The sequence below is a fragment of the Lissotriton helveticus genome, chromosome 7 (assembly GCF_964261635.1).
Source record: "Lissotriton helveticus chromosome 7, aLisHel1.1, whole genome shotgun sequence".
Taxonomy (NCBI): Eukaryota; Metazoa; Chordata; class Amphibia; order Caudata; family Salamandridae; genus Lissotriton; species Lissotriton helveticus.
Window position 1 is genome coordinate 821,444,591 of NC_136068.1, and position 27,585 is coordinate 821,472,175.

At 44.9% G+C, this 27,585-nt stretch overlaps 1 protein-coding gene across 2 annotated transcripts in view; it reads right to left on the reverse strand.

Moving 5' to 3' along the window:
• Positions 1–27,585, reverse strand: part of MYOT (myotilin) — a 673,370-nt gene that overhangs the window by 109,235 nt on the left and 536,550 nt on the right. For both annotated transcript variants that reach the window (XM_078653296.1, XM_078653297.1), the window contains exon 15: positions 13,756–13,921. In XM_078653296.1, the coding sequence (XP_078509422.1) occupies positions 13,756–13,921 (166 nt within the window). The remainder of the gene's footprint in view (positions 1–13,755; positions 13,922–27,585) is intronic.

A 27,585-nucleotide genomic window follows, 5' to 3' on the forward strand; every position in this document is an offset into this window, starting at 1 on the left:
TCTTAAAAAATTGCTGAGCATGTTGCAATTATTCTCGAGGAGCTGAGGAAAGGACAGAGGTAACAGGGGCTTTCAAATCCGGGAAATGCATGGTGGAATAAAAGGCATGATGATGCCCGGCCTTGCTTATGGGGATTACAATGTCTGCCATGACCAATTAAAAGGCCCCCAGGGATCTCATGATAACAGGGGGAGAAGTGCCAAGGATTATTTGCAGATCTTTTCGTTGTAGGGCTCAATAATGGGGAGCTGGAAAGGGGTCTTGAATCAAGGAGGTCAGTCAGTCCTGGTTCCAGGAATTTTTATTAGGGTGGGCCAAGGGTGCATTTGGGTGGGCCACTGCGAGCTGGATTTTTCGCATATATCTCTGGGCAGGTCAGCTTCAGGGCCCTCCTTTATCTCTTCTTAGTCTTACAAGGCCCAGTAAACCGCACTCTTTTCCAAATCTCTTTCTAAATGTGATCACTCTCAAAACGTGTTTTTTCCATGTAATGTCCCTTTGATGGGAAGAGGAGGTTTCTGAGGTGGGAGTATCAGGCAAGTGACACTTCTCTGGCTCCCTCTGTGCGAGCCTTCAGGGAGAATCCCTCTTCATTACTACCTCCACCTGACTACGGACTCTGCAACGCACTCCCTTACAGACTTGATTATCCACTGCTCCTCTCCATTGCATCTTATCTAGCAGATGACCTTGGGTCCCAGCCCCATATCAGGCACCATCGGGCTCCACTTTAATTTTTCCCGGTAAAAACATTAGGAAATTTACCTTCAAACTTAAAACATTGACTATAGCAGTAAATAAAATTTGCACGCACTTTAAAGTATTTTCCACAGTAGCCCTTATGACCCGACTGCTAATTAAATAAACAAAAACAGAAAGGCCGGCTTCAGCGCTGATGCGAAAGTCTTTTTTGGCGCTGCGCCAATAACCTCTTTCTCCGTAAATACCTTTACTCCCACCTTCCAACAGTGCCCCTCATCTCCCAATGCCCCCTCTATTGACCTCCTCCTCGGATTCCTTCAAAGCCACACGCCACAAGTGCCCCTCATCTCCCCATAGCCCCTCCCCCTATTGACCTCCTCGGATTCCCTCAATGCCACCCTCCACCAGTGCACCCATCGCTCCATAGCCCCTCCCACTACCTCCTCCTCAGATTCCCTCACTGCCACCCTCCAACAGTGCCCCTTATCTTTACGTAGCTCTTCTCTCATATGCATTTCATTTGTCGCATAGCGCTACTCATATCAGTGTAGTGTGTGCCAGTACTTTACACAATGCACACATTATACAGATACAATGAATCATACAAGTATGTAAATCAGTCTATAGGGAATGTCACATAAGCCAATGAGGATTACAAGGTGTATGAATCACATGTCATCCATACTGGTGGGCGGGATATTTTAAGAGGGTTTGGTCTGGGGAAACATAACCTTAGGATTTAAAGAGTATTCCATTGGGGTCAGCTTTACTGATATCTGCCCAAACATACTCATTTGACAACATTAGAATAATGAAAGACTGGGGAAGTTCTAACTATATCACAAAACCAAAATAGCGAAGTTCTAACTATACCATTCATGTTTGTATGCAGCTCTTAGATGACAGTTCATTGGTTACTGTCCTATGTTAGGATTGTAACTTCTGAACTGCAAGTAACACAAGGATCTCTGTGACGAAGGCAGTAGCCCACTGAGCTATCCAGGGCTTTAAGTGGGCCGGGTCTCACTGGGTCTGAGCACCTGCAGTTTTTTTAAAGGGGCCTCGAAGCGCGTCTCTGATTTGTGCACTGGTCACCGGTAGTCCGTTTTTTTCCGAACAGCAGTGACAGCAGTCTGCTGTCACTGCAGTCCGGAAAAAAGTGCTAGGGTACAAAACAGAGCCCGATAGAAACCCGTTTGGTGACAGCAGGCAAATCGGTGTACCCTGCTCACACTACTCACAAGTGGAATGTTACGGCATGACGTCATGCCACGTGAGCGTTGTAGGGGGAAGGGAAATCCTTTAACCGCATGCGTGCGGCCGTTTTTCCCGCGGTATGCGGCAATTTGTGAATTACCACGTTACATGACGAGCTCAGCTGGTCATCAGCACACGGTAGGTAACCCTGATGACGAGCTGAGCTCGTCATCAGCATGGAAGGGGTTAAAGAGAGTCATTTTCTCTCTGGATTTCCCTTCTCTTTTTGAAACTCAGGAGCAGCAACATTGTTTTGATGTCACGAGTGCTTTAAGTGGAAGCTTTCGCAATTATATACACACCATAGTTGCTGTTATTTATATTATGCAACTAACAACCATTGACAAGGCCAATAGTCCTGACTTGTAGGTATGATGTTACTTGTTGTATCAAATACCTGGATGCAATGACAGAAACAGCAAAATACAAGTCGGGACGCACATTGCTAAACACAGATTTTTAACCTACTGTTTTTAAGCCACGTCCTCAATTACATTGGCCACGCCCCTTTGAGAGACCCCCCAGTTTTTTCATCCCACTCAAAGCCCTGGAGCTATCCACATAAAATACAGTTCATCTGCATTTGAAAGCTACTAACAGACAAATGATTGTTCTCCAGCAGGATTATTAATCACCAGCGTTATCTGGGCATTTTGTATTCTTATTGTTGTCCTGCATCGGCCATGATAATGATAAAAACTGTTTAAATGAAGCACACACGTATGTGTCCTTCTGGGCCTGTGCAAATTTTAAAAAGAAAAATATATAGTAACACATTCTCTTACCTACTCCATAAGTCAAACTTTGTGTCACAGCCTGATGTGATAAGCCACTGCAGGGGTCAGGAAAGGTGAATAGGAATAAAGAAACTTCTTTTCTCCTGCGTTGCATAAAAAATAAATATCAACGCAGCAGGACAGTAGGCAAATGTTACCAAAGGTTACCCTTGTCAAAGAAAGGATTTATCGCCTTTCGCCATGCAGAGATGAACGGGTGAAAAAATAAACAAAGCCTCGTTAACATATACATGGTCTTTAAAGACCTGAGAAGTACTCGGGTGCAGCTGCGATCATCTCTAAAACTGTCTGTGTGTGTGCGCCCCTCGGCCCGGGCTGACACACGCGACGGGGGAGGGTTGAAGCAGTTAGATCCCAAAGACGCCTGCCTTCAAGCCCTCACTGCGAGGGCCAAAGATCCTGTTTGGGTGGAATCGGGCCTGAGGTGAGTACTCCTACTTTACTGCTAAGGAGTTTGAAATATTCTTGGTTAGAGTTCAAATAATCTCTTTTCTTTGGCTTTAACTTTCTCTGTGGGCAACAGCAAGAAAGCCTTAAAGCAGTGGATCTTGAACAACAAAAATTCTAGTTGACTCTTGTGGTCCTGATACAATTTGATCACTGTTAGACCTGGCCCTTCTGACAGGTCTATTTTTGCTGACCCTGTTTTCGTTGGTTATAGGATTCTGGACACTTTACCATGACTGACCAGTGCATATGCTCTCTGTATACATTGTGACAATGATTGGTAATCCATGATTGGCATATCTGATTTACTGGTAAGCCCCTAGTAAATTGGATGGTGTGTGCTAGAGTCTGTAAATCAAATGCCACAAGTGGGCTTGCAGCACTGGTTGTGGTACCCAAAGGAGTAGCCCTGTACATGTATCTCAAACCTACTACTGTAGTGCCTGCTTGCACAGTTGTGAACTGCCATGCTGTCCTGACATCCTCTCGCCAGGCCAAAACCTTCCCTTTCCTTAGATGTAAGGCATCCCTAAGGTAGGACCAAGGTACCCCCATAGCTAGGGCGCAGTATATGTGAAAATTAGGCAATGTACTAGTGTGTGTGACATAGCCGGATTGTGAAATATTGTGTAATTCGTTTTTCACTATTGAAAGGCTATCTGCCCCACAGGCTTATCATTGGGGTTGCACTGTAACATTTATAAATGTATAACTTGCAATAGGGTCAGGGTGGAAAAATGAAGTTTAGAATCTCTGAACTCAGAATTTATTAACGCACCTTTTGGTGAAGGTGTTTTTTAAATCCTGTGTTTGAAAATGCCACTTTGAAAAAGTGGGCATTTTCTTACTTTACCATTCTGTGTGCCTCTTTCTGTTTGTGTATTCAGCGTATGGTGTGTGAGTGACGGGTGCTGAGATTTGCATTCAATCTAGAAAGTCACTGTGGGGGGTGGGTTGAGGTGCCCTGCCTGGCCCGTGTGACTCATCACAGGACTGAATAGACCTGGTCTGCAATTAGAGTGGTGGGAGGAGTTTTGCTTACACTTGAATAGGCTGTGTCTACTTTTGCACAATGCTGTTTGGACTGGATTCAGAGACCCTTGCCACTAAGAGAACGAATACATTTTGGCGTATAAGTATGACATCTAAAACTCCAGGACTTTGGATTACTTCAAGAAACAAGAGGACCCTGCTAAGAAGAAGAGAGGAAGGACTGTGTGAGGAGCGCTCCTTTTCTGACTGAGGGGTGGGTTGGCCTGCAGTCTGTGGTGAAGGAAAAGGACCGACTCTTTTTACCCTGCTTTGGTATCCTGCTTGTGAAGGACTCTCCAAGGGCTTGTGTGTGCTGGCCTCCTGTTGGGAATCGCAGGGAAATAAAAGTTTCCAAGAAAGATCCTTGCTGGATCTTAAAGTACCCTTCCTGGGAGGATTGCTGGAGAAACTGTGCGAGGAGCTGCCTCTGGCTCAAGTGGGGTAGGACAGCCTCTAGTTGTTGCTCCTGCCTGGGGCAGGAAGAGGACTGGACTGTCTTGGTACCTTTCTGTATGGCAGAGTAAAAGGAAAGCATGTGAGAAGTGCTGTATCTGGCAGCCCAGCGCATGAAAGTGCGCTTTGTCTTCCAGTGCAGCTGAAGAAAACTTCCCCCGTTGGGAAGGAGCACTTGGGTTTACACTTCAAAGCTGTGATTGCCGCGAGTTAAAAGGAGGGGAGATCTGAGGCCAAAGGAGCGCTCTCCCTCTCGTCTTGTCCTACATTCAAATTTCCAGCTGGGGCTCTGCTTACATGGCCACGGGCTGTGAGACGTTGCAGTATGCAAATAGGAAGGAATCCCAACCGGTAGTTCCCTCCCCCTGCCTTGCATCAACGTGGATGTCCCGGTGTATGGGCCAGCCGCTGCCGAGGATGGGAAGACCAGCACCACCAAAAAGCCAACTGGGGCAAAACGTCTCCTACACCTGTCGACAAGTGTGGTGCTATCTGGGAACGCTGGATGCGGCCACACCAGTGGGCGGGGCCTGTCGCCATGGCAAGCAACCCTGGAAGCTCGAGATCGCCCTGAGGCTGCAGCCAGAAGGTGAGACCTGAGCTTTGTGAGGGCAGGGGCAGGGTTGCCCAAATTAGTTTTGGCTGCACAGTGGTCTCGTGGGCAGCTGTGTGGTGCTGCTGAGGGGAGAGGGGGCCCAGCAAGGTCTCCCCAATGGGTTGCCAAACCAGGACAGGCCCTATCCGATTGATTTACCAAGGCCGGGGGAGGACTCTGTGTGTGGTTTTGCCGCAGCTGCCCCTCGGTGCCATCGCAGGCAGCTGTTAAATCACCTACCTTGAGGGCATTTCTTTCAGATGACCGCCTTTGCCATTAGGGACATGCAAAGGCATTGAGACATACTGCACCTTGATGTATGCCCTGATGTGGCGACTAGATGCCGGGTGACAGGGTAGAAAGTCCTGTGATAATGTTTTCCTGATCGTTCATGATATGGGCAATGAGTATTTACTCTAATACCAAGTGATTCATGAGCTAGGTTTTGCGCAAAATGAACAATTGATGGACAGAATGTAGAACAATGTCATACATTCACCCCAGTACAGCGATCTGGGCCTAAATCCATTGTTTTTTTTTGCTCACCATGCCATTCCAGTTTAGACCCAGCCATATGCAAATCAGTCTGGACCCTGTGCCCAAAGGGAACAGTCCAGCCCGAACTGCCAGGCCAGGTCCTCCCTGGACTGGAAACAAGCATCCTAGAACCGGTTTTGGGGTTTCACCCCTCATCAGTCAGGATAGCTTGACTCCAGTGGCATGGACTGGACTGGGCTGTTCCTTTGAGGCACAGGGTCAAGACTGATTTGCACACGGCAAGGTCTAAACTGGGGTGGCATGGTGAGCAAAAGAATGATGGATTTAACCCAAATATCTTGACTGGGGGTAAATGTTTTGATTTGTTTTGCATTCTGTCCAGCAATTGTTTGTTTTCTGCTTTATCGCCCTAAGTGTGCCAGGTATGCCCAGACGTGGGTCCCGGGCTCACTGTGACCCTGGATTCAAGCTATTCTGGATGATGAGGGGTGAAACCTCGAAACCGGTGCTAGGATGCTTGTTTCCAATCCAGAGAGGACCTGGCTTGGCAGTTCGGGCTGGACTGTTCCTATGAGGCACAGGGTCAAGACTGATTAGTACAAGGCCAGGTCTAAACTGGGGTGGCATGGTGAGCAAAAGAATGATGGATTTAATCCAGATCTCTTGACTGGGGGGGGAATGTTTTGATTTGTTCTGCATTCTGTCCATCAATTGTTTGTTAGGTGATGTTGTGACCTGTGCTACTTGTATTTGCTTCATTGCACTACACTTGATGTTATGACTATGGCCTTATGGCAAACCGGTTTCTGATCTATGCATGTTTTTATGACAAGTGCCCAGTGGCACAGTGATAAATGTGAGTGGTGATCTAAGGTATGTTACCTCCTACAAAAATGATTCATGATCTATGTGATGTCCTGACAAGGGCCTATTGGCGCAGTGATTTATGTGATGTGGTCGGTCCAATGTACTGCAAAGTGATTTATGGTTTAATGTGTTTTTATTTACAATACAAAGGATATTTTTAATATAACCTTGAATGGAATCTCTCTATTTGTGGTGTGCCTAGTGTGTCACTGGTGTGTGTGTTGTGCAAACGCTTTACACCTTGCCTCTGGGATAAGACTGACTGCTCTGTCAAATGACCAAGGGGGTGACCAGGGGTTATCTTGGTTGTGTAACTCCCTTGCTCTGACTAGAATGGTGGGTTCTGCCTGGCTTAGATGTATACCCTAGCCAACCAGAAACCACATGTCTAACAATCTCAAACCTAGATCCTGAAGGACTATGGCTTGTAGAACCTAGGGCCGTGAGAGGTGGATCTGAGGCATGAAAATTATGTTATACAGATATATTATCAACCTAATTTTCAGGGTCATCAAAAACTAGACTACTAGAGATATGACTTTGGTAAAGCACCAATGAGCTGAGTTAAGACCACATGGAAGGGTTGTGAACTCAGTTCTCTCTAATTGATACCCATATGTATCCCTTCAAACTTCTTTTTTACCAACTCAGTGATCTGCCTTACAGTTTTAGTTCAGAAAAGAAATTATTTGGCTCACATGAAATTCCTAGTTGGAAGTTGCTAGATCCTCCAACATGGCCTCTGAACCGGCCATTACATTTGTAACCTCTGGTGTGGAAAAAATGGGCAAATGTAACTTTGGGGGCTATGAAATTGGACTAACATAACACACTATGCTACAGCTAGCCTGGCAAAATGTTTTGTTTTAAATTCAAGGACCCATCTGAAACATCAACTCACAGCAGGCTCTTTGTTTACACAGTGGGTCAAGGCAACAGGATAAGCACATAGCTTTTTTTTAACCCTTTCCTTGGTCGAACCTTGATTTGGTAGCTAGCGATTTTATCTTAGGATGTTTAAAGCATTTGAAATCTGTGTAATGAAGCAGGATCTTGGTATAATTGATCTTGATATGTTAGCCTTATTCTTTATGTTCACTTTATTTATGTTACTAACCACTACTTTAGGGTTTATTGTTTTGATTATTATATGCAGCTCAACATGTAAGCATTTAATCATAAGTAAATAAAGATATATGATTTACAACTACTATTATTGTGAAGTGTTTCCTTGTAGTAATAGGGACTTTGGGGATCTCAGTTATAAAGCCTGAGCAGTGTTGAAGAGTTGTCTAATGGGAAATGAGACCACGAGTCCTGTTCTGTAATAGACACAGGCTTTCAATAGCAGAATAGACACTGTCATGTATGAATGATCACAACAGCGTACTCGTAAAGCCCACATGATTGCTGCTCTTTTGCTCACTTTGCAGCCAGATGTTTTATAAACTTCATTCCAGTATCATATTTCTAGTCAATCGCCTATGTTTTTGTAATTATTTGACCCAGTCAGTTCTAGCACTGTAACACCACCTGGGGTATTTACAAGCTTTAATAATCCTAGCATCATCATTATCATCAGTTGTTATGGTTCTGTACCTGAATATTGCACTGGTGTCAACTCAAGCTACAGTCAGAAAAGGGGATCTGTGATGTCAATACCCCAAGAAGAGTGTTTATTCTAAATACGTGTAGCTCAACTTTGACCTACATGTATTTAGAATAAACTGCACATCAAGAGAAGCAGCTAGATCCGGTATCTCAAACACCTGCAGCTCTAATCAACTATTTTCAACCAGGATGGCTATTATTATTTCAATTTAATTACATTTAGTACATCGTCAGTGGCAACTTGCCCACTGTGAAGCTATTTCGCAACACACAATACAACTATAAACTGTGCAGTGTCCCACCACCCTCCCTTCACCCCCCTGTTGATCTACCTCGACTTGGGTTCCCACAGTATCTCTTTTAGTCTCACTGGGGATAGTTCCGTGTGGCAGATTGCCTCTACTGGTGGCCTGATGAATGAAAGTGGTTCTTCTTTGGTGCAAACCCGCTTCTTGTTAATGTGAAACACCCACACACCTCCTCACCTCCTGGCAGGACTAGCCTTTTCTTCTTTGTCCCAGCTGTCATATTTTCCTAACTTTTTGGGGCATCCTCTGCTCTATTGATCAGCATTTATTTATTTCCTGCACCTAGTCCTGAAGCCATGGTTTGTCTGCCCTACCCCGCTTCCATAGTATTTTCCTCTTAGCCCACACCAACCCCAGGTTTACAAGCACTCTTTGATGGGATGTCTGACCCCTCCAGACACTCAGCAGTACCAGTGGCACCTGTCCATCTATTTGTGTACCGACCTAGGTCTCTAGCCTGGTCAGTATCCCTGGCCAGTACTGTCACAGCTTCGGGCAGTCCCACAGTTTGGGGGAAGGTTCAACGCTTGCCTGCACCCTCGCAAGCATATACCATAGTCTGACTGCCCTATTTTATGTAATAGTGTCCTAGTGTAGTAGATCCTGGGCTGGATTTTTAACTGTATCAGGCGAAGGTGACCTTGTATGGCCACTTCAAGGGGGAATTGTAGGGCATGCTTCCAGTCTTTAACATCTATGTCCCACATGTCTGCCTGACAGCTTTCTTGTAGGTTACTCAGATCACCCATTGTGTTCACCATCAAGGTTCCATAGGTGAGAGGGGTTGCCTTAGCGGTCATATGGCCACTCAGCAGCTGTCTCTCCATGGGGGGACTCTTTCATTGTCTCCTTCTTAAGTGTGTTCTAAGCACGAAGCGCATGGTGAAGTTGTAAGTACCTGAACATATACCTTGGAGCCATAACATACTCCCTTCTCAGATACTCAAATGAGACCATATCGTTCGCATCCCACATGCCTGCCTGTGTAGATAGACCTATCAGGTCCCATGTCCAGTATCCTGGGAGGTTATTCATGGGCCCAATTTAGTTCCCCACCACTATGGTTTTTTTATGCCAGTCGTTTTTCCCACTCCATTTCTCTGGTTAAGTGACGCCAGGCGAATTCCACTGTGTTGGTCGCATGTGGTGTTTCATCTCCCAGTTTACGTTGTAGAAGGCATGGAGATATCCCTTCTCAACCAGGACTACACGGTATGCAGGGTCCTCTAGGGGTGCGTGTGTACCCCTGTCATTTACCACACTAAGTTGTGTCACTTTGCAGTATTTCGAGATATTCAGGAGTGCTATGCTGCCCTCATATGATGAGTGCTGGAGCTACGCAAGGGCTACACGAGGAGGTCCATCCTGCCACAGAAGGTACTGCGGCAAACTGTTCAATGTTTGGTTACAATTGGATCTACAATAATAATAGCCTGTTTACTTGAACTATGCGATTTTTCGTCTGCATAGTTTTCTGCATAATTATGGATTTTACAGTTGCCGAAAAATCCTTCATCTGCTGCACAATCTACATTAACAAAACAAAATTGTTTGTAGCTCAAATTGATCAAAATTGGCTAAATAAACAAGCAACACATGTTGCTGCTCAGTGGGAGGTCCTTAGCAAGGGTTGACAAGTCATCTTTATGTTGGTTATTGATGTTTTGCGTATCAGACTGGTACTCATGAGGAAACCTTGCCCATAAAGTGTGAACATGTGTAAAAATGGCAAAATAATAAAGTAATACGATGTCAAAATGAGCCACTTGCATAATTTGCCATTTCTGGTTGCATAATTTAGTAAACCCTGCTGTATAGTTTGGTCCTCCCCTGCGGCATCATTACACTGGCATTGAATATTTATAGCTAAAGTAGATTTTCATGGATATTCTAGAAAAGGTTGGACACCACTGCCTACCACAGGATACGGAAGCATTGAGAGTACTATGGATGAATCCATAAAGTGACAGTTCTACAAAGTACATGTCAGTATAGAAGTACATCATGAGAGTCCTGTTGATTCATAATAGTGCAGTGTATCATATAGGATGTTTGTTCTATGACACAAAAGAATTTGCCTGCTGCATGCCCAGTTTGTGTTTCAAGTACACAATTTTCTCATCAACACATGCATGGTTGCTGTGGCAGACTGAAATAGTGAAATAGTTAGGACTTGCAGGTAAAACCTATGGTTAAGATACTTTCAAAATGTTATGTAAAATGTACTGTTTCACTTCAGTGTATTCACTTATTGCCTCTTGAGTATGTGAAGTTCAGCCACACCAAAATAGAGCACACTGGCCTCCCTTGCTGCACAGGTTCATTAGGTAAAATGTGGGTGTGGGCTTCACATGAATATTTCACCAGAGCTAAATATGTTTCCTGGTCTGGCCTAGTGTGAACTGAATTACTAGTGTGCAAATTCCAAATGCTACAGGCCCATAATAGCAAAATAAAAAGTAGACAGGCAGCAAAGGCAGTGGTGCTAACAGATTATCCTTCCTTATCTTTTTTTTTTTAATTAATAATAATAGCAAGAGGTGAGTGTGTTTGTTTTGGGGTGAAGACAATATATTTGGAACTGACCTTCTTGCTTGCTCATACTCCTTAAAACTTGGTATAATTGGCCTACACCTGATTGGCACATTTAATTTATGTATAGAACCTAGAAAGATGGTAAAACATGTACCCAGGACCTGTAAATAAAAAGCTAAAGGTTGGCTTGCAGCAATTTTTGAGCCACCCACTCAAGTAGCCCCATAAAACCTGTCTTAGGCCTGCCATTGCAGCCTGCATGCAGTTTTGGACTGCCAATTCGACATGGCAAAATAAACATTTTGCAAGGCCTAAAGCTTGCTTTTTGATACTGAAAAGCTCATTGGGCTAGGTGCGGTGTATTAAAAAAGTTAAACATGTAATTTAAATGTTTTTATGCCCTGGCAAGGAAAACTTCCGAATTCATTTTTCAATAATGTGAAGCCTACCTCTCCCATAGGATAACATACAGGTTACCTTATTATATTTAATAAGTGATAACTTTTGTTTGGGAACAGGTACAATCATGTTTGATCTGAAAAGTATTATAATTTTAAATCCCCTTTAACGGTATAGTCGGATTTTAAGACATCATTCTGAAAATGCCACTTTTATAAAGTTTCGTGTCCTAACCATTTGGTGTGTGCAGCCTGTGTCCTGGGTCAGACTACTATGAGCAGAGTCACAGCTGTTTTTATTTTATTCCTCCCAGGCAGTAAGACAAAAGGACTAGGAGTTGGCAGGATTAGCCGTCCTGCCAGTATGAGAAGGGGCATAGCTGTTCAATGTCCTACTTACACTCCAAATAAACTGCCGCCAGTCCTCTCACAACGTGCTTGACACTGATCTTTCATAATTCTAGACCTTTTGGAGCTTGGGCAGGTGAAAAAGGAAACTTACTGAACCAGGTCTAGTGGTAAGTCTAGAAGTTTCTCCTCCTTCAAAGGCAGGCACCAGGTATACATATTTGACCCTCTACCAACCCTTCAGTACACACCTCGACCTGTGGACAACACTCAGAAGACCTGCCATGTACCTCAGAGAACTACCCTGCTGCTTGAAGTCTGCCTTGTAACCTAGAGAACTGCCCTGCAACTTGATGTTTGTCTTGCTGCTTGAACCTAGGCTGCCAGAGTGACTCTAATGGCTTGTTGGCCTGCCTCCTGTTCTGAGCTACAGGGACACAGCAAGCTCCAACAACTTAGAACCGGCACCTGGATCCTGCATGAAATTAGTCCTGCCCTCCAGTCCTGGAGCCTTGGATGCTGTGGTAAATGTGTCCAAACAGTCACAATTCCAAACTTGGGACATAAAAAAATGTTCACTAAAAAGTGAACTGAGAGCAGACAGTGGACTGGGACTTAACTGCTTGCCGATTTGCCCAAAGGTACAGCTAGTTTTGTTCAGCGGCTTCTCTTCGGAAGGGTATCTTGACTCAAGAATCCCTTATCAGTTACAGCCTGCTGCTTTGTGCGGCTGGAGATTTTCGACTTCCCAAAAAGTGACAAAGCCTGAATGTAGAAATCTTCACCACAACATTGTCCAGCAGCTATCCAATGAAAAAGTCTCAACCTCGGACACCGCTGGCTAGCTTGCCAGGCTGAACTATACCTTCCCAAACATTTATCTTCTGAGTCCGAAAGTACGCTGAGACGGGGCCCATTCCACTTGGTGTATCTGAATAATGCTTGATCGCTGTTGGTTATAATTTTCGCCAGGGTCTCGCCCAACTATATGTCTGCAGTTGGTGCTTTAATCTTTCAGGCACTATTTTCACAGAAAACGTTTTAAATGAATAACTCTAGTTGTACAGATTGGATCTTTGCAGTTTTTCTGTACCATAATATTTAATACACTTTTGTTAAATTTTCAAAATTAGCGTGGGATTTTCCTTGTCCTGTGTTTTCACCTTATTACTGTTTGAGTGAGGCATTAATACCTTACACACTACCTCTAAATTAAGCCAGATTGTTTTTGTACCAAGCTTCTAGAGGGTTAAGCACAAGTAAATTTAGTGACTTTTTTTAATGTGTGTTTTTTTTTTAAATATGCATATGTTTTTATCTGTATTTCAAGAACAAAGAAAAGGTTACATACATTTTCTCAGAAGCACCAGAACATTGTCCTAACATCTTCAACATACGAGCCTTTTATTAACAACCTCCCTTCCCTTCCCTTCCCACCCCAGGCTCGGTTGACCGTAGACCAGTACAAGTGATCCGAATTACCTTGTTCTTGGGGAGTTCTTAGATGGCCAAACTTGACAACAGCACAGAGGGGTAGCATGTGTGCATCATTACCAGTCTCCCAAGACTTCTTGTGTTGCAACATTGCAACTTATGTACCTTCTTTACCCCTGCATCTACAGAGGTAATTCATCTGCAGGGTCAATATTTTCGCACCCCCCTCAACCAAACACCCAAATACCTACAATGTCAAACTATATGATTGTTTGTATGGGCATTTCCATACCCTGAGCATACTGCTTAGTTTGTGCTTCTTCATTTCAAATGGTGCCTATTTGTTAATTCAGTGCTATAAATTATTGCGAGCAGATTACTAAAGAGATTTTTAAAATAAATGTAGGGCAGACAACTGAGAGTTATTGTATCAGTGCTTTTCTTGCTTTAGTCATGGTATTTTGCATCATACCTTATTCTGTCCGTGTTGTACTGCAACATTTCATTATTTTTCTTCAATAAGATTTGTGGAAATGGCACAGCAGCGACTTGGCATTCAATCTTCACTGTATCTCCTTCCATACCACGTGCACTCTGTGGTTTGCGAATAAATGATGGTGTCCTTGTGTGCTCATGTGCTAAAAAAGCAAAGAGTAAAGTACATCTGACATTTTGAAATTCTTGTTGCAAACAGGTGTTTAAAAAAATGAAAACAAACAAGACATGATTTAACCCCTTCATTGCGGCGCACGTTCAGCGGACGTCGCTTGCACTACCTCGGTAGTGCTGCGCATGTCCTCTGAATGTTCCAGCCCCACCCGCGCAATAGAACGTTCCGCACCAGCGCAGAACGTTCGGCGCAGTGGAGGGGTTAATTGCCGTTCAGAGAGTGTTACAACACTCCATAACATATATTGTTTCACTTTCTGTGGCTCAAATAATGATCTGCAATTCCCTCATAAAAAGGTATCACCGGAAGGTGACTTGACTAATGAAAGCTATAAGTACAAACTTTTGAGGCCAGGGTAGAGAACATTACATTAAAATACCAATGCTTAGAGAACCAAATCGCTGGAGTATTATCAAATTTATTATACAGATTTAATAAAAAAGAAGATCAATCAATCAATCAGGGAATTGTAAGCGCGCTACGAACCCATGAGGGTCTCAAGGCGCTGAAGGGGGGGGAGGGGGTAAGCAGATCCATTCAACCGACGAGCCGGGTCTTGAGGGTCTTCTTGAAGGTGTTCAGGGAGGGGGCGCATTTGATGTCTGTCAGTAGTTCGGTCCAGGTTTTGGCTGCAATGTGGGAGAATGATCTTCCACCTGCCCTGGCTCTGTGAATGCATGGGGTTTCAGCTAGTGCGAGCTTGGCAGATCGGAGGTTTCTTTTGGGCAGGTGGAAGTTTATTCTGTCATTGAGGTATTTGGGTCCGTTGTTGTGTAGGCATTTGTAGGCGTGGGTGAGGATCTTGAAGGTGACTCTCTTCTCTACGGGGAGCCAATGGAGTCTCCGCAGGTATTGGAAGATGTGTTCGTACCAGGGGATGCCGAGGATGAGTCCGGCCGCAGTGTTCTGTATCGACTGGAGTTTGCGGAGTAGGGATTTGTTGATGCCAGCGTAGAGAGCATTTCCATAGTCCAGTTTACTAGTGATGAATGCGTGGGTGACTGTCTTCCTTGACTGAGGGGGATCCATTTGAAGGTCTTTTGAAGGATGCAGAGGGTGTTGGAGCAGCTGGAGGTGATGGCGCTGAGCTGCCGGGTCATGGCGAGAGATTGATGTTGGTCATCCAGACTGGGATGTCTTGCATTGCTCTTTGGAAGTTGAGTTTTGCAGTGATGGGTTCCCTTGTGAGGGAGAGGATGAGCTGGGTGTCATCGGCGTAGGATACGATGTTGAGGCCGTGTTGTCTGACGATGGATGCGAGGGGAGCCATGTAGATGTTGAAGAGGGTCAGGCTCAGTGATGACCCCTGTGGGACTTCAATGAATTCCGTAGGGGTGGAGCGGAAAGGTGGTAGTCTGATTCTTTGGCTTCTTCTGGTGAGGAACGATCGGATCCAGTCCAGGGCAGTTCCGTGTATACCGGTGTTGTGTAGTCTGTTGGCTAGTGTGCAGTGTGAGACGATGTCAAAGGCTGCAGCTAGATCCAGGAGGATGAGGGTGCAGAGTGGCCTTGAGCCAGAAGGGTGCGGATGCCTGTGGCAGCGAGTAGGGTGGTCTTGTGCTGTAGTTGCTTCAGAATCCGGATTGGGACGGGTCGAGGATGGCTTTCTCTTTGATGACTGCTTTCTCTGCCACCTTGGCTGCGAAAGGGAGGAGAGAGATGGGCTAGTAGTTCTTAAGGTCGGAGGGGATGGCCGTGGGCTTCATGAGTATGGGTCTGACTTCTGTGCGCTTCCAGGCATCAGGGAAGGTGCCTGTTGTGAAGGTGTTGTTGATGGTCTGTTGTAGTTCTGGTGCGATGGAGTCAGCGGCCCTATGGTAGATGTGCGGGGGCAGGGGTCGGTGGGGGTCCCCAAGTGGATGCCTTTCATGGCCATGGCAGTGTCCTCGGCCGTGATTAGTGTCCAGTTGGCGATGGTGGGCAGGCTGGTGTCTCTGGGGGGTGGGGAGTACGGCTGTGGCGTCTTGTGGGTGGTTAACAAAGTTGTCGTAGAGTGTCCTAATCTTGAAGTGGAAGTAGGTTCCAAGCTTGTCGCAGAGGTCTTGGGAAAGGGTGATGTCTGTGGCTTCGCTGCGTGGGTTGGTAAAATGCCGAATGACACTGAAGAGTTCCTTGGAGTTGGTGAGAATGTTGTTGTGGATGACGTTCCTTTGGGTTGTTCTGATTTGGTTGTGGTAGTCTGTAATGGGGTATTTGTAGGTGGAGTAGTTATCGGTAGTCTTGGTGTTCCTCCAGTTCTTCTCCAGACGTCTGCAGGCGCGCCTGATTTCTCGGAGATCGATGGTGAACCTGACAGCTTTCCTGGTTCGCTGTCTGCCGGAGTTGGGTAGCGGGGCAAGCTTGTCCGCGCAGTTGGAGATCTGAGTGTGGAGTCCTGTGGCTGCGATGTTTGCGTCGGATGTCCAGATGGGGTTGTCTAGGGTGAGGGCCGAGTTCAGTTGCTCGTCGGTAACCTTGCTCCAGTTCCTTCGTGGTGGGTGGGGGTGGTTTTGGTGCATTGGGTTTGCTGACGGTGAAATGGACGTAGTGGTGGTCGGTCCATGGTGGTTACGTTGTGTGGCAGAAGTGAACGCTGTTACCTGCAGTGAATATGGGGTCAAAGGTTTGTCCTGCTCTGTGTGTGGGTGTGGTGACGAGTTGGTGGGGTTCGATGGTGGTGAGGTTGTCCCGGAGGATGGTGGAGTTGGGGTCGCTGGAATTGTCGGGTGGAAATTAAGGTCTCCGATGAGTATGCAGTTCATTGATGTGATGGCGTGGGATTACAATGAAGTCTGTGATGGTGGTGTCGAAGGGTGTCCAGGGGCCAGGGGGTCTGTAGATGAGGCTTCCTTGGAGTATGGTGTTAGGGCTGGTCTGTATCTGGAAGTGAAGGTGTTCGGTGGAGGGAAAGGTTTCACTGGAGGTGGTGAGGCGGAGGGTGCTCTCGTGTGCAATGGCGAGGCCCCCTCCCGGGCGATTGGGGTGGTCCTTTCTCTGGATCTTGTAACCGTCTGGGATGCTGGTGTTGATGGCAGGGGCAGAGGTGGTGTTGGTCCATGCCTCTGTGAGGAAGGCGATGTCGGGAGAGAGTAGAGTAGGTTCCAGATTTCTATGGAGTGTTTGTGTACGGAGCCCACGTTGAGAAGGATACATCTTAGTGTGTAGTCGGCGGTGTTGGGGTGGTGTTGAAGGTCTGACGGCAGTGGAGGCAGGTGAAATGGCCATGGGTTGAGGTTGGCGAGGCCTGTTGGCAGCCTCTGTGCCTTTCGGGGTTGAGTGCGGAGAGGGCAGTGTCGTCGAGGTTGGCGAGGCCTGTTGGCAGTCTCTGTGCCTTCGGGGTTGAGTGCGAGGAGGTAGTGGTGGAAGGTTGTGGATCCAGGGTTCCTGCCGCTGGTAGTGGACGGGCGCAGACAGGCTTGCCTTAGGCGCACCTTTGTCCCGCCAGCTATTAAGTAGGGGAGGGGAACGGAACCATAGGTAGGGAGGCAGAAGATGGGGCTGTGTCGGGGGAGAGGCCACAGGGAAAGCAGCGGCGGGAAATAGAATTAAATAAAATAATTAGGAGAAAACCAAGTGAAACTTGAATTAATAAAATAATCAGGAGAAAACCAAGTAAGCAGAGGGTGAGGGGGACACTAGGCGGGCTGGACTGGATTGCCTCTAAGGCTGCGATGGGCTGCCGGCACAAACCCTGAAGACGGGAGGGATCTGCACTGAGGCGAGCTGCTGGGGAGAGTGCTGGCCTGGACCGGAGGGCAAGGTTTCACACTAGATGGACTCAAGTATTAAGCACCTTACTCTATTTGTCTTCTTTACACAAATACTACAAGGGTCTTAATGTATTGGGTAGCCTCTCCAGAGATCGTATTTATTTATGGTGACAGGTGCAACACATGTGCTGCTGACGCACCTGAGCCTCGTTCAATTTTTGAAGTCTGTGAAGTGGAGGACTGTTCCGTTTATCATAGTAAACATAATCATGCACCTGAAGTAAGATGTATAAGTATTTACAGATGGAACACATGTCTCCTTCGAGGTATTTCCAAGGCTCAGGTGGAATTTTGATTCCGCAAGCAGAACTGGAGAATTTTGGTGACTCTGCATTACTCTTGAAACACAGAGTTATAACCAACTTCCGCCAATTGTCACATCGTGGAATTTTTTTTCCTGTTGAAGCGACGCAATGACAGCGGGAACAACGCATGGCTTCAGAATGCATGCTGGCAAGCGCGAGTGAGAATTGGCATCCCCTACCACGCTTTTCAGTTGCTAGGAGGACTTCCGGCAAGATTTTACTAATGTGAGCGGTTGCAAGGGCTGCTTTCAGAGTAGATTTCTACTTTAGCAGTAGCTAAATCAACTGGAAAATAGCGCGGTGCTATTCTGGATGATTTTTCAATGTGGAATACAAGACCGGCGCTAAAACTGGAGTGTAAGCAGCACAACGTGCATTTTCTGCCCACTGGCGGAACCCTCCGGAATCTCTCGGAGTTTTATGTAACTGCGTGATCCCGCAACGTGAAATTCCATGAGTTCCGCCCAGGCCTAGAAATTCCCTTTACAATGATGAATTTAATGGCTGAATGACTGATCCACCACCATCACTGCTTAAAGCTGCTGGACTGAAAACTGAAGCGATTTTTTGGTGAGTTTGGTATTTGGAGTACGGTTCCTTCTCTTTTGGATTAATTAACATACCTTCATCAGCCAGTGCCTTAAATCTATATTGCCTCTGAGGAGGGAAGCTATATTTTCTAAAGACCTAACCAGCTGGGTGCATGACATTGGGCTCCTATCTATACAACTGAGTAGGAAACAAAATCTCACGTTCAGCAGTGTGGAAGAAAACACTGATTTCAGACACCCATTGGCCTCAATCCATTACCCCGCTGCACTAATGTGTGTTAATTTGTCTGCGGTTTTCTTCAGTCATGGTGATTATATTCAATATCATACTAAACTCTCCCAAGCTGCTGCTCCTCTCGGTCTGGCACTTCTGCTTGCCTCCCTACCATTGTAGCATGACCGGTCCAACACACAATCCGGGCTCAGCTCTCACCCCAATCTACACCAATGTGTCTCTGCACGGACTGCCAAAATGCTGAAGAAAGTCTTCATGAGAGAGCCATGCTTTCCTTTCGTTTTCTGCCTCTCCTGAAATAATGAGTTTGGGCTATATTTGTACCGTCCTCCATGCTCCTTTTTGTGCTGTTCTGTTCGAGTAGGGCCTCTTTTGTACCGTTGGAACCTCATGCCCAAAAATCTGAGATTCCAAACCCAAGAAAATCCATTTAGAAAATTGCTAAAAACCTGGATCTATAGCCTTAAGGATGACTACATCAAGGCCGCTATATAACTCCTCACCCTCTAGGAAATGATCTGATCCTCTACCTGGAAATTTAGCGCCATGATGCTCCTTCCGGAGCGACCGCCGCGCTCTACAAATACCATCACAAATTCACAAATTCACAAAATTCACAAATTCACAAATTTTACAAGAGTGTCCAATTCTATTGCCTGTTATATCAACGGCTATCACCCTTACTCACAGAGCTTTTCAATCGATTAAAAACAGAAAACCCACATGCTATGAACAGTTAAGTGAAGTCCAACCAACGGAACACTGGCGGCTTCCCATTAACTGAGTAGGTGACCTGAAGCAATCCTGTAAATGATTCAGTCCATACATCCTGTCAACTTAAACAAGGAATGCCAAGTGTTTCTCAGCAGCCTGACAAGAAGCATGGACTAAGGAGCACTGCGATGTACTGTACACTCAAATTTGAATCCTACAAACTGGCAGCAGATGGCTTGCTCAGGTGGGGAAGTGTAAATAAGAACCAATTGCTGACAGAATGCGGTAGTAGTGTCATTCCTTTAGAGAAACCCCGTGGTGCGCTGCCCTGCAACCACATCATTTACGTGACAAGGAGTTGACCCACCCTGGGTGTCAGTACTCTGGAACTTTCAGGAGATTAGTCTGGTCCCCATATTGTGCTCCAGCAGCACAGTGAGCTGAGCTCAATACATTGCTAGATTTGTGTTTAAAAACACTCTGATGCCACCTCAATGTCTAGCCATGTGGCAGAGATGCAAAAGTAAATGACAGCAGCGGCCAAATAGTTCCCCATCATGCGTCTGATATACCTCTAAGTTGGCCAAGGTATTGCATAAAGTGAATTCAGCTACAGCCTATCAGGCTTATTTCATTTGTGGTGTGCTGTACTCCATTCCGTCAGTGATTGGATGTACTCTTTTGCCTTGGCAAAGTACAGCCAGGCAGGTAAGACCTCTAAAATCATGGCCACTACGGAGCTGTCTCTTTCATAGATGCGGGTGAGAGGACATCAGGCTACAGATTTCCTCTGTCTCTGTTTCCCCAAGCCAGTCTGCTGCACTGGGGTGAGGGTCGGTTGTGGAATAGTTTTTTCTCCTACTGTCAAGTTGATCTATAGGACTCTCTCAGCCGCAGGAAGAAAAGCTTGATGTCTCTGGGTAGGGAGGGAGTCTCCAGCCTTCTCCTTCCCATTTCTCAGCTCAGGGTCTTCTGCGCTCATCATCTGGGGCCAAGGATTCTGACAGAAGGTGGTTAAACGTCAATCATAAAACCAAGGTGCTCTTGTAGGGCGCAACCTCTCACGGCTCCAGGCACTAAAAGGTTCTCCAACAAAGCAGCTGCACACAGCTGTGCCAAGCGTCTCTCAAGGGAAGTGAAGCTCGATTCTCTAATTTGGGCTATGTGTTGGAGGCAAAATGCCCAACTTCTCTCTCGGAGCTCAGAGAGACACAATCATCTCTGTACCAATAATGGGGTATAGTTTCAAATCTCAAAATGAAGAAATGCATGTGTTTTCATAAACTGGGTGCACAAATAACAAGGGTCAGTTCCAGTATAGTCAATGGTGGTGTTTGTGGTTCTTTAGAGGCTTATTGGCCAAGTAATTAAGACATGTGGTCCGCTTACTGGGAATGAGGCGGAGAAAGTTTATATGTTTCTTAAAACACAGTTATGGTCCCAGCGGTTCTTATATTTTTACAAGAGGTGCAGAAGTACGAGTGAGAGAGAAGCCACTGTGAGATTCCCTGTGCGCACCTAGGTTTAGAGGATTTTTTGTTTAAATGACTCATTGTGGTCAAAATCTTTATAGTTGATGAGTGCACTGGTGCAACTGGGTGCATCCACTGGAACCCCGAGGTTTGATTACTTCCTGGTGATAACTGGACCTTAGGGACCAACATGGACTACAAATGATGGTATCTCCAAAACCCTATGAGTTAAAGAGTAGTCAGTGGTACCAGCATCAAGCGAGCGTACTGCTGACAATGGTAGTGGAACCCATCCTGGGGTATGAAGGCAGAGGATCTCCTGGTCCTTCTGGGGATGGGCCAGTGGGAGATATGGGCATCATAACGGTACAAGTTGGGCCGACAACAGTAAAAACTCAATAGTAACTTTAAAAAAGGTATCTTCCCAGCTTCAGATTTAAATTTTACTTGCCATCTTTGCTGCTGGGATGCGGGTATATCAATGTTTCAGTGTTTTCACTGAATTTTGAAGCATTCTCCACGCAGTTTCTTCAGACAGTTGGAACTTGTGCAAAGCTTTTAAAGATCAGGACAGGTTCTGTGCTTGCAAAGGCAACAAAACTCCTCCTGTTGAATGACAGATCAGCTCCTATTCTGTCTCTAAGTCACAGCCACAAGGCTTCATCCAAGAATCATGGCATTCTCAAGTCTGTGAAGAAGAATTGTAATCCAGTATGTGATCAACTCCTGGGCACAGTGTCTCCTCTGAGCTGGTGCAAGGAGCCCCTGTGTTTCCAGATGATACACCAAATTCTGTCTTTTTGTACCTGGAAAAGAAAGCCTGCGCAAAATACAAACTTTCTTTTTCAAACATGCTTCTACCTTCCTGGACCAGTGCATCTTTATATTTGCCTTGTGAAATTCAAGGAGAACCAGAGCATATGGTTCAAGGTGAAACAAGTTTCAACTAGAGAATGTTTTAATATGAATTGCCCCCCGATAAACCTACCATTCAGAGGCACCAGCCAGAAACCCATGACGATGGGGGGATGGCTGGGTTTCAAATCAGCAGGAGAAACCTGCTTTAAACAAAGAAAGGCAATGGAACATCACCACTTAATTGGCTTCAGGGTTGGCATTGGTTCAGGGTTGGGAAGCTGAGCACATCGCCCATCATCTTCTGCACCTATGTATACCAGTGTCAAAAATGGACACCACCTTTCTCTCTTACCTAGTAAAACACAGAAATAAAATATACATTTTCCACACAAAACCCACACATGATGGTAAATAAAGATTTCCAAGTATGAGGACTGAATTAACATTTATAGTGGAGTGCCAAGAGTTATTCTCCCATGAGAGCTAGAGGTAGAATGGCCTATGCCACTGGACTAAAACTGCTATCCACGAATGCTAGCAGTCTCGTATGAGAAGAAAATAGCTAAACTCACTCAGACTAGAGTACACTGTAGGTAACATCCTGTCAGCTGAAAAGCAAAACATATTTAGAACATCTCCAATGTCCTTGCAGTTTGTTGAGTTAAGTGGAGGCAAACATATGGCAGCCCAGAAAAAAAACAGAGTCATGGAGCAGAACTTTTCTAAGCAACGTGGAGGATTTTTGTCCCAAACACTAACAGCACGTTAGCTGCTACTTCTTTTGTTGTCTACAACATACAAATTAAAACTAGGGGTGGGTGGCAAACTCCAATCCGGCGGATTTCACAGAGTTTTGCTCACTTAAAACTCTGCTAACCATCGCGTGGCACAGCTTTTCTCGTGCCCCGCTCCACCGTTAAGTTTTCGAGCCAGAAAATTGAGTGTTAGGCCGCCTCCCGGCAAGATTTCTCAATGTGGCAGGTTGCTGCAGGTCGCTACTCCTCACATCAAGAAAGATGCTGCTTGAGTAGAAAATCCACTCGACTAGCAGAAATAAAACAGCGCCCCCTGGCACTCTGCATGGTGCCATTTATGCTGATTTTACAGTGCTGATCAAACAACAGTGAGCAACCCAAAATATACCCTTGAGGGTAAAGACACAACCTGCACGACTTTATCCCATGCCGTTTTGTTTCCCTTTTGCTTTTATAAATGCTTTCTAAAAATGAATACGTTAGCGCTAATAAGTAGCTAAAAATCTGCAAGGAGGTTACTCTTCCACCTTGACAATATTCCCCACCCCAAATATCAAACCAGTTGAATATAATTTACTTTGTACTGTTGTTTGTCTCTCTCAATTCTAATTTCAGATTGTGGAGAGTGAGTTTTTATTACTGAGGACCAGAAAAGGTACACTCAAAGTTGACTGCACGAATTGTGTAAGTGAAATATCTACATGTATGTAAGTCCTGACAAAAGCTCTATAGACCCCACGGGGCCATAAGGAGCTGAAACATGTCGACAAGTCCATTGGAATACTAGAAAGATCCAGTAACTCGATCTTGTTGTAGTATCAAACAGTTTTAAGATAATTGAATTTCACCTCACATTAAAAACACAAGGGTGACCTTCTCTTTTTTATAAAAAAAATTCTAAGAACTCTCGAAACGTTTTGTTCATTTGGTGTGGGTAACCGATAATCTCTGGACACTGCATTCAATACCAGAGGTGCCTCAGGATGAGGCTGGCACTAAGCACGTATTGGAACGCACAATTATAACTGCCAAAACATCAATGTGGGGCGGATGAAACATATATACCGCTTGATCCAATTAACATTGAGTTTTTGAGGACGTTTCAATTTCTAACCACTGGTTCAGAACTGTTACAAGTGTCCTTTTTTCTTTTGATTAATTTGATACTTATAAAGGGGAAATACATTGGACACAATCATTTTTCCTCCTCCCTACCAGTTGATTAATTACCATTGCTTAATCCACCAAGTCAAAGTTACCGACAGGCTGAATAAACCTGGCAAAATATTTTCCCACATGAACATCCCAGGTACTTTAAAACACTACACGCTATCTTCAAAGCAACGAATGGGGCAATTCTCTTCACACATTCTAATGCAAATAGGTGTCCACATGAACTCTTTAAAATATGTACCGTTCAAACATCCAGTTGTACCGCAGCTTTATGAAAAGTGCAACTGACTGCTTTAGGATCGAAATGGCCAAAATGTGCAACATAATTTACTTGAGATACAAATCCAGCACACCATTTCCCTTAAATCACAAATACACTACTAGACAAACTAACCACCGACCATAACATTGACGATGACACCATTCTCCTCTACAGGCAATCAAGTCCTGATTCAGATTTTTGGTACTGCACATTAAGATGGTGGCAATATGATCCCCATAAAAATGTCAAAGAATATGGAAGTATGTTTGCCTCAAGAAATTTGGAAATTGCAAACCAGTGTGTTAAAGACCAATCTATCTGACTGCGTTCGCCGACGAAACTACCAATCCTTCAGCAAAATAGCAGACCGAGGTGGTTGATTTCGTTCTCAGCAGGATGAATGCAGAGCCTAGGCGAGTGAAGGGAGGGAAATGGAAGAATCGTTGTGGCACGGGTTGGCATTGCGCGCTCCTCACTTGCCAAAGAAAAAGCTTTGCAAAGACCGAGGGACCCATCTGTAAAGACGACATTCCGCCAATTCCAACTGTGTGACTCAGGACAGTGAACTTGACCTTGTAAACGGATTCAATTTAATGTGCAAAACCTTATCGACTTTCCAAGTTCAACCTGAGGCTTACACGGATTATGCAAAGAAAGTCTTTTTTACCTAAAACATCGAGTTGCATTCTGAACGTGGCCTTTCCAGCAGGGTTAATAGCGACACATGCATAGTCTCAGTCCCCGCGCCAGAGAGCCAAACCACATCAAAGCTCAAGGATTGGAAACCACCCTTGGAGCCAAAGCCCCACGCGAGTTTACCACCTGGAAAACTGGGTAATGGAAGAACAGGCCACTGCCATTTGAGTGTTTCTTGTTTAGTATTAAACCATCGGAGTGGCCTGGTGGTAGATCTTGGATGAGCACCATCAGCTATTTTTTTTGGTGCACAGACATAATATCGACTCCAAAATATCGTTTGGACAGAATATCGAGTTTGAAATATCGTTTGGACAAAATATCGACAGGACAGAATATAGACAGCCAAAATATCGTTTTTAAGGTAAGTGAAGTAATATCGACTGTAAATAATATCAGGGGCGGTGGGTGACATTTCAAAGTGGTGGGGCGTAGAGTGATTTGCATACAGCACCGTAGCGAGCGAGCGCAGCGAGCGAGCCCGAACCCCAAAAGGGGGGTTTGGGGTGATTACCCCCCCCCAAGAAAATTTTGAAAAAAAAGAAGAAAAATCGTGCATTTTCAAGCAAATTTGAGAAAGCAGGAAGGTTAATAAAGCAATTGTGAAAGTGCAGTTATTACATTAATAGATGGCATAACATAGGTAGCTGCTTATTCAGTATAACCACAGAGCTTCATACTTTTCGTCGTATTACGCTCAGGTGCTGAATTCAGACTATAAGACTTTCATGAAAATCTCAGCTCTAAGAGTAGAAGAAGTTGCACAGCAGTTGGGAAACAGCCTTCACAAAGCATTAGATAAATGAGAGGCAATTACTTGAAAGCAAACTGAAAGCAATGCATCAAGTAGTAACTTAAAGCAATGCATCCAGCAAAACAGTGCATGCAGTCAACCATACAAAAGTAAACTAAAACAAGTGTGAACCTGTGAACCTTCACTTTGAAAGCAGGGTGCTAGTCAACAGGCCAGTCACATACATTTAAACTGAAGAAGAGTACACTTCAGCATGCAAGCACCAACATAAAAGCACCAACCAGGTCAAACAGTTTAATGAAAGAAAAATGAAAGCAATACATCCAGCAAACTAGACAGTGACTCAAAAAGTAAACTGAAGCAAGTGCACACTGAAAGGAATGTGCAGTCATAAGTCAGACATTCACATAAAAGCAACTTACCAAGACACCCAATCAATTACATGGGAAAAACTTGAGCCAATGCACCCAGAAAACCAGACCAGCACACCAAAGCATCCCACCCCTGATAGGATGGCAGCTGTGCTCTTAGGGTCACCCCTCAGTTTTTTGGCAGGGTTGAGCACCCCCCAGTTTTATGCCCTCTGCGTCTGAAGGGGAGACAGGCAAAAGGGGTCATAATGGGACATCTGGCACAGCCACTTTGTAATCGAGGTCACCCACCCAGCTCAAGACTGAGTTACAGGCTGATCTTAAATCTTTAACAACCACAAGGGTCTCCAGCTAGTTGGTTCTTGAGCCAAAAGAGTCCTCAGCTCACTGGGAGTCTTTACATCGCGCCTGAGATGACATGACAATGTCCCTTAATCCGGAGCAACTGTGGGGACTGGTCTGGGTCTGGATCTGACTTGGTACGAGCAGGATACAAAAAGTAACGGGTAGGTGGTAACCCACTTCAAGTGAAGGAGCTGTAAGGAACCTAAGCGCACTGGTGTTGATACCACTAACAGGGCAGCTCTGGCTTTCTCAGGGTGGGTATCAGCTGTGTGATGAAACCAGCATGTGAAGCAGTTACCTCAAACAAACTAAAACCAATGCACTCATCAAGACAAGGAGTTACAGGAAATCAAATAGAAAACCACCATCAAGCCAGGTAGTCACCTAAAGGCAAATTGAAGTGACTGCACACTATGGGAAGTGCACTTCACCAGCAAGCCTATTACACTAAAGGAAAATAAAAGCAATGCTCCCATTCATGGAAAATCTGTTCATGGCAAATGAAGGATCCTGTTACTTTATATCCCAGTAATGAAGCTTTCACCCCAGCAATACCCAGGAGAGGCTCCATTTCCTGCTAGTCCATACCTCATTTTCATGGTTTTTTTTTTATTTCCCAGTGGGTGGGGTTGGCGTAAAGTGGCTTTTACTTCAACTATATCACTTCTGTAAATACAACACAATTTCCAGTAAAACCAATAGCATTAACATCACAACAATATGGAGAGGAACACAGATGATCAGTAACAGTAAACACATTGACTGATCAGGCAATGTGCCTTTACGGGAAGGGAATGAACCCTTGGTAATGTAATGTGTACCCTGTTTTCATGCTGGTTTCATACCCTTTCTGCTAGATACAGGAATCAGAGACTGGCTGATTGTATAGCAGTCGTGAACATGTAAATGACTCTACCATAACTCCACTGGATGGAAAACATGCTGATTTCTTAAATGCTAGTCCCTCGCTGTTGATTGCTAGACTAGTGTGTTACATCTTTTAATTTGTGTGCATGCATAGCCATGGACCAGAAAGGGATGACAGTTTGGAGCAAAATGCACTTCAGTAAGAAGTTGAATATGAACAATATGAAAGTTATGTCAAGTATATCCTAAACAAGCATTGAAAATGCAATAGGTCTCGCAGCATTAGAGTTAGTGCTTTTAGAATTGTTTATGGGTTTTTTTTTGTAAATCTTTAGCATTTTTGTTTCCTGTAGCCAATGCTAAAGAATTTCAAAAAAAAAAAGCCATAAACATTTTTAAAAGCTCTGAAATGCAGTCTGAAATGCTGGATATATATTCAGTACAGATACACTATATTGTTAATGAAGACATAGGATATAATATGTTGTACTGTATACACACAATTAGATGGGAACGTGCTGTGTG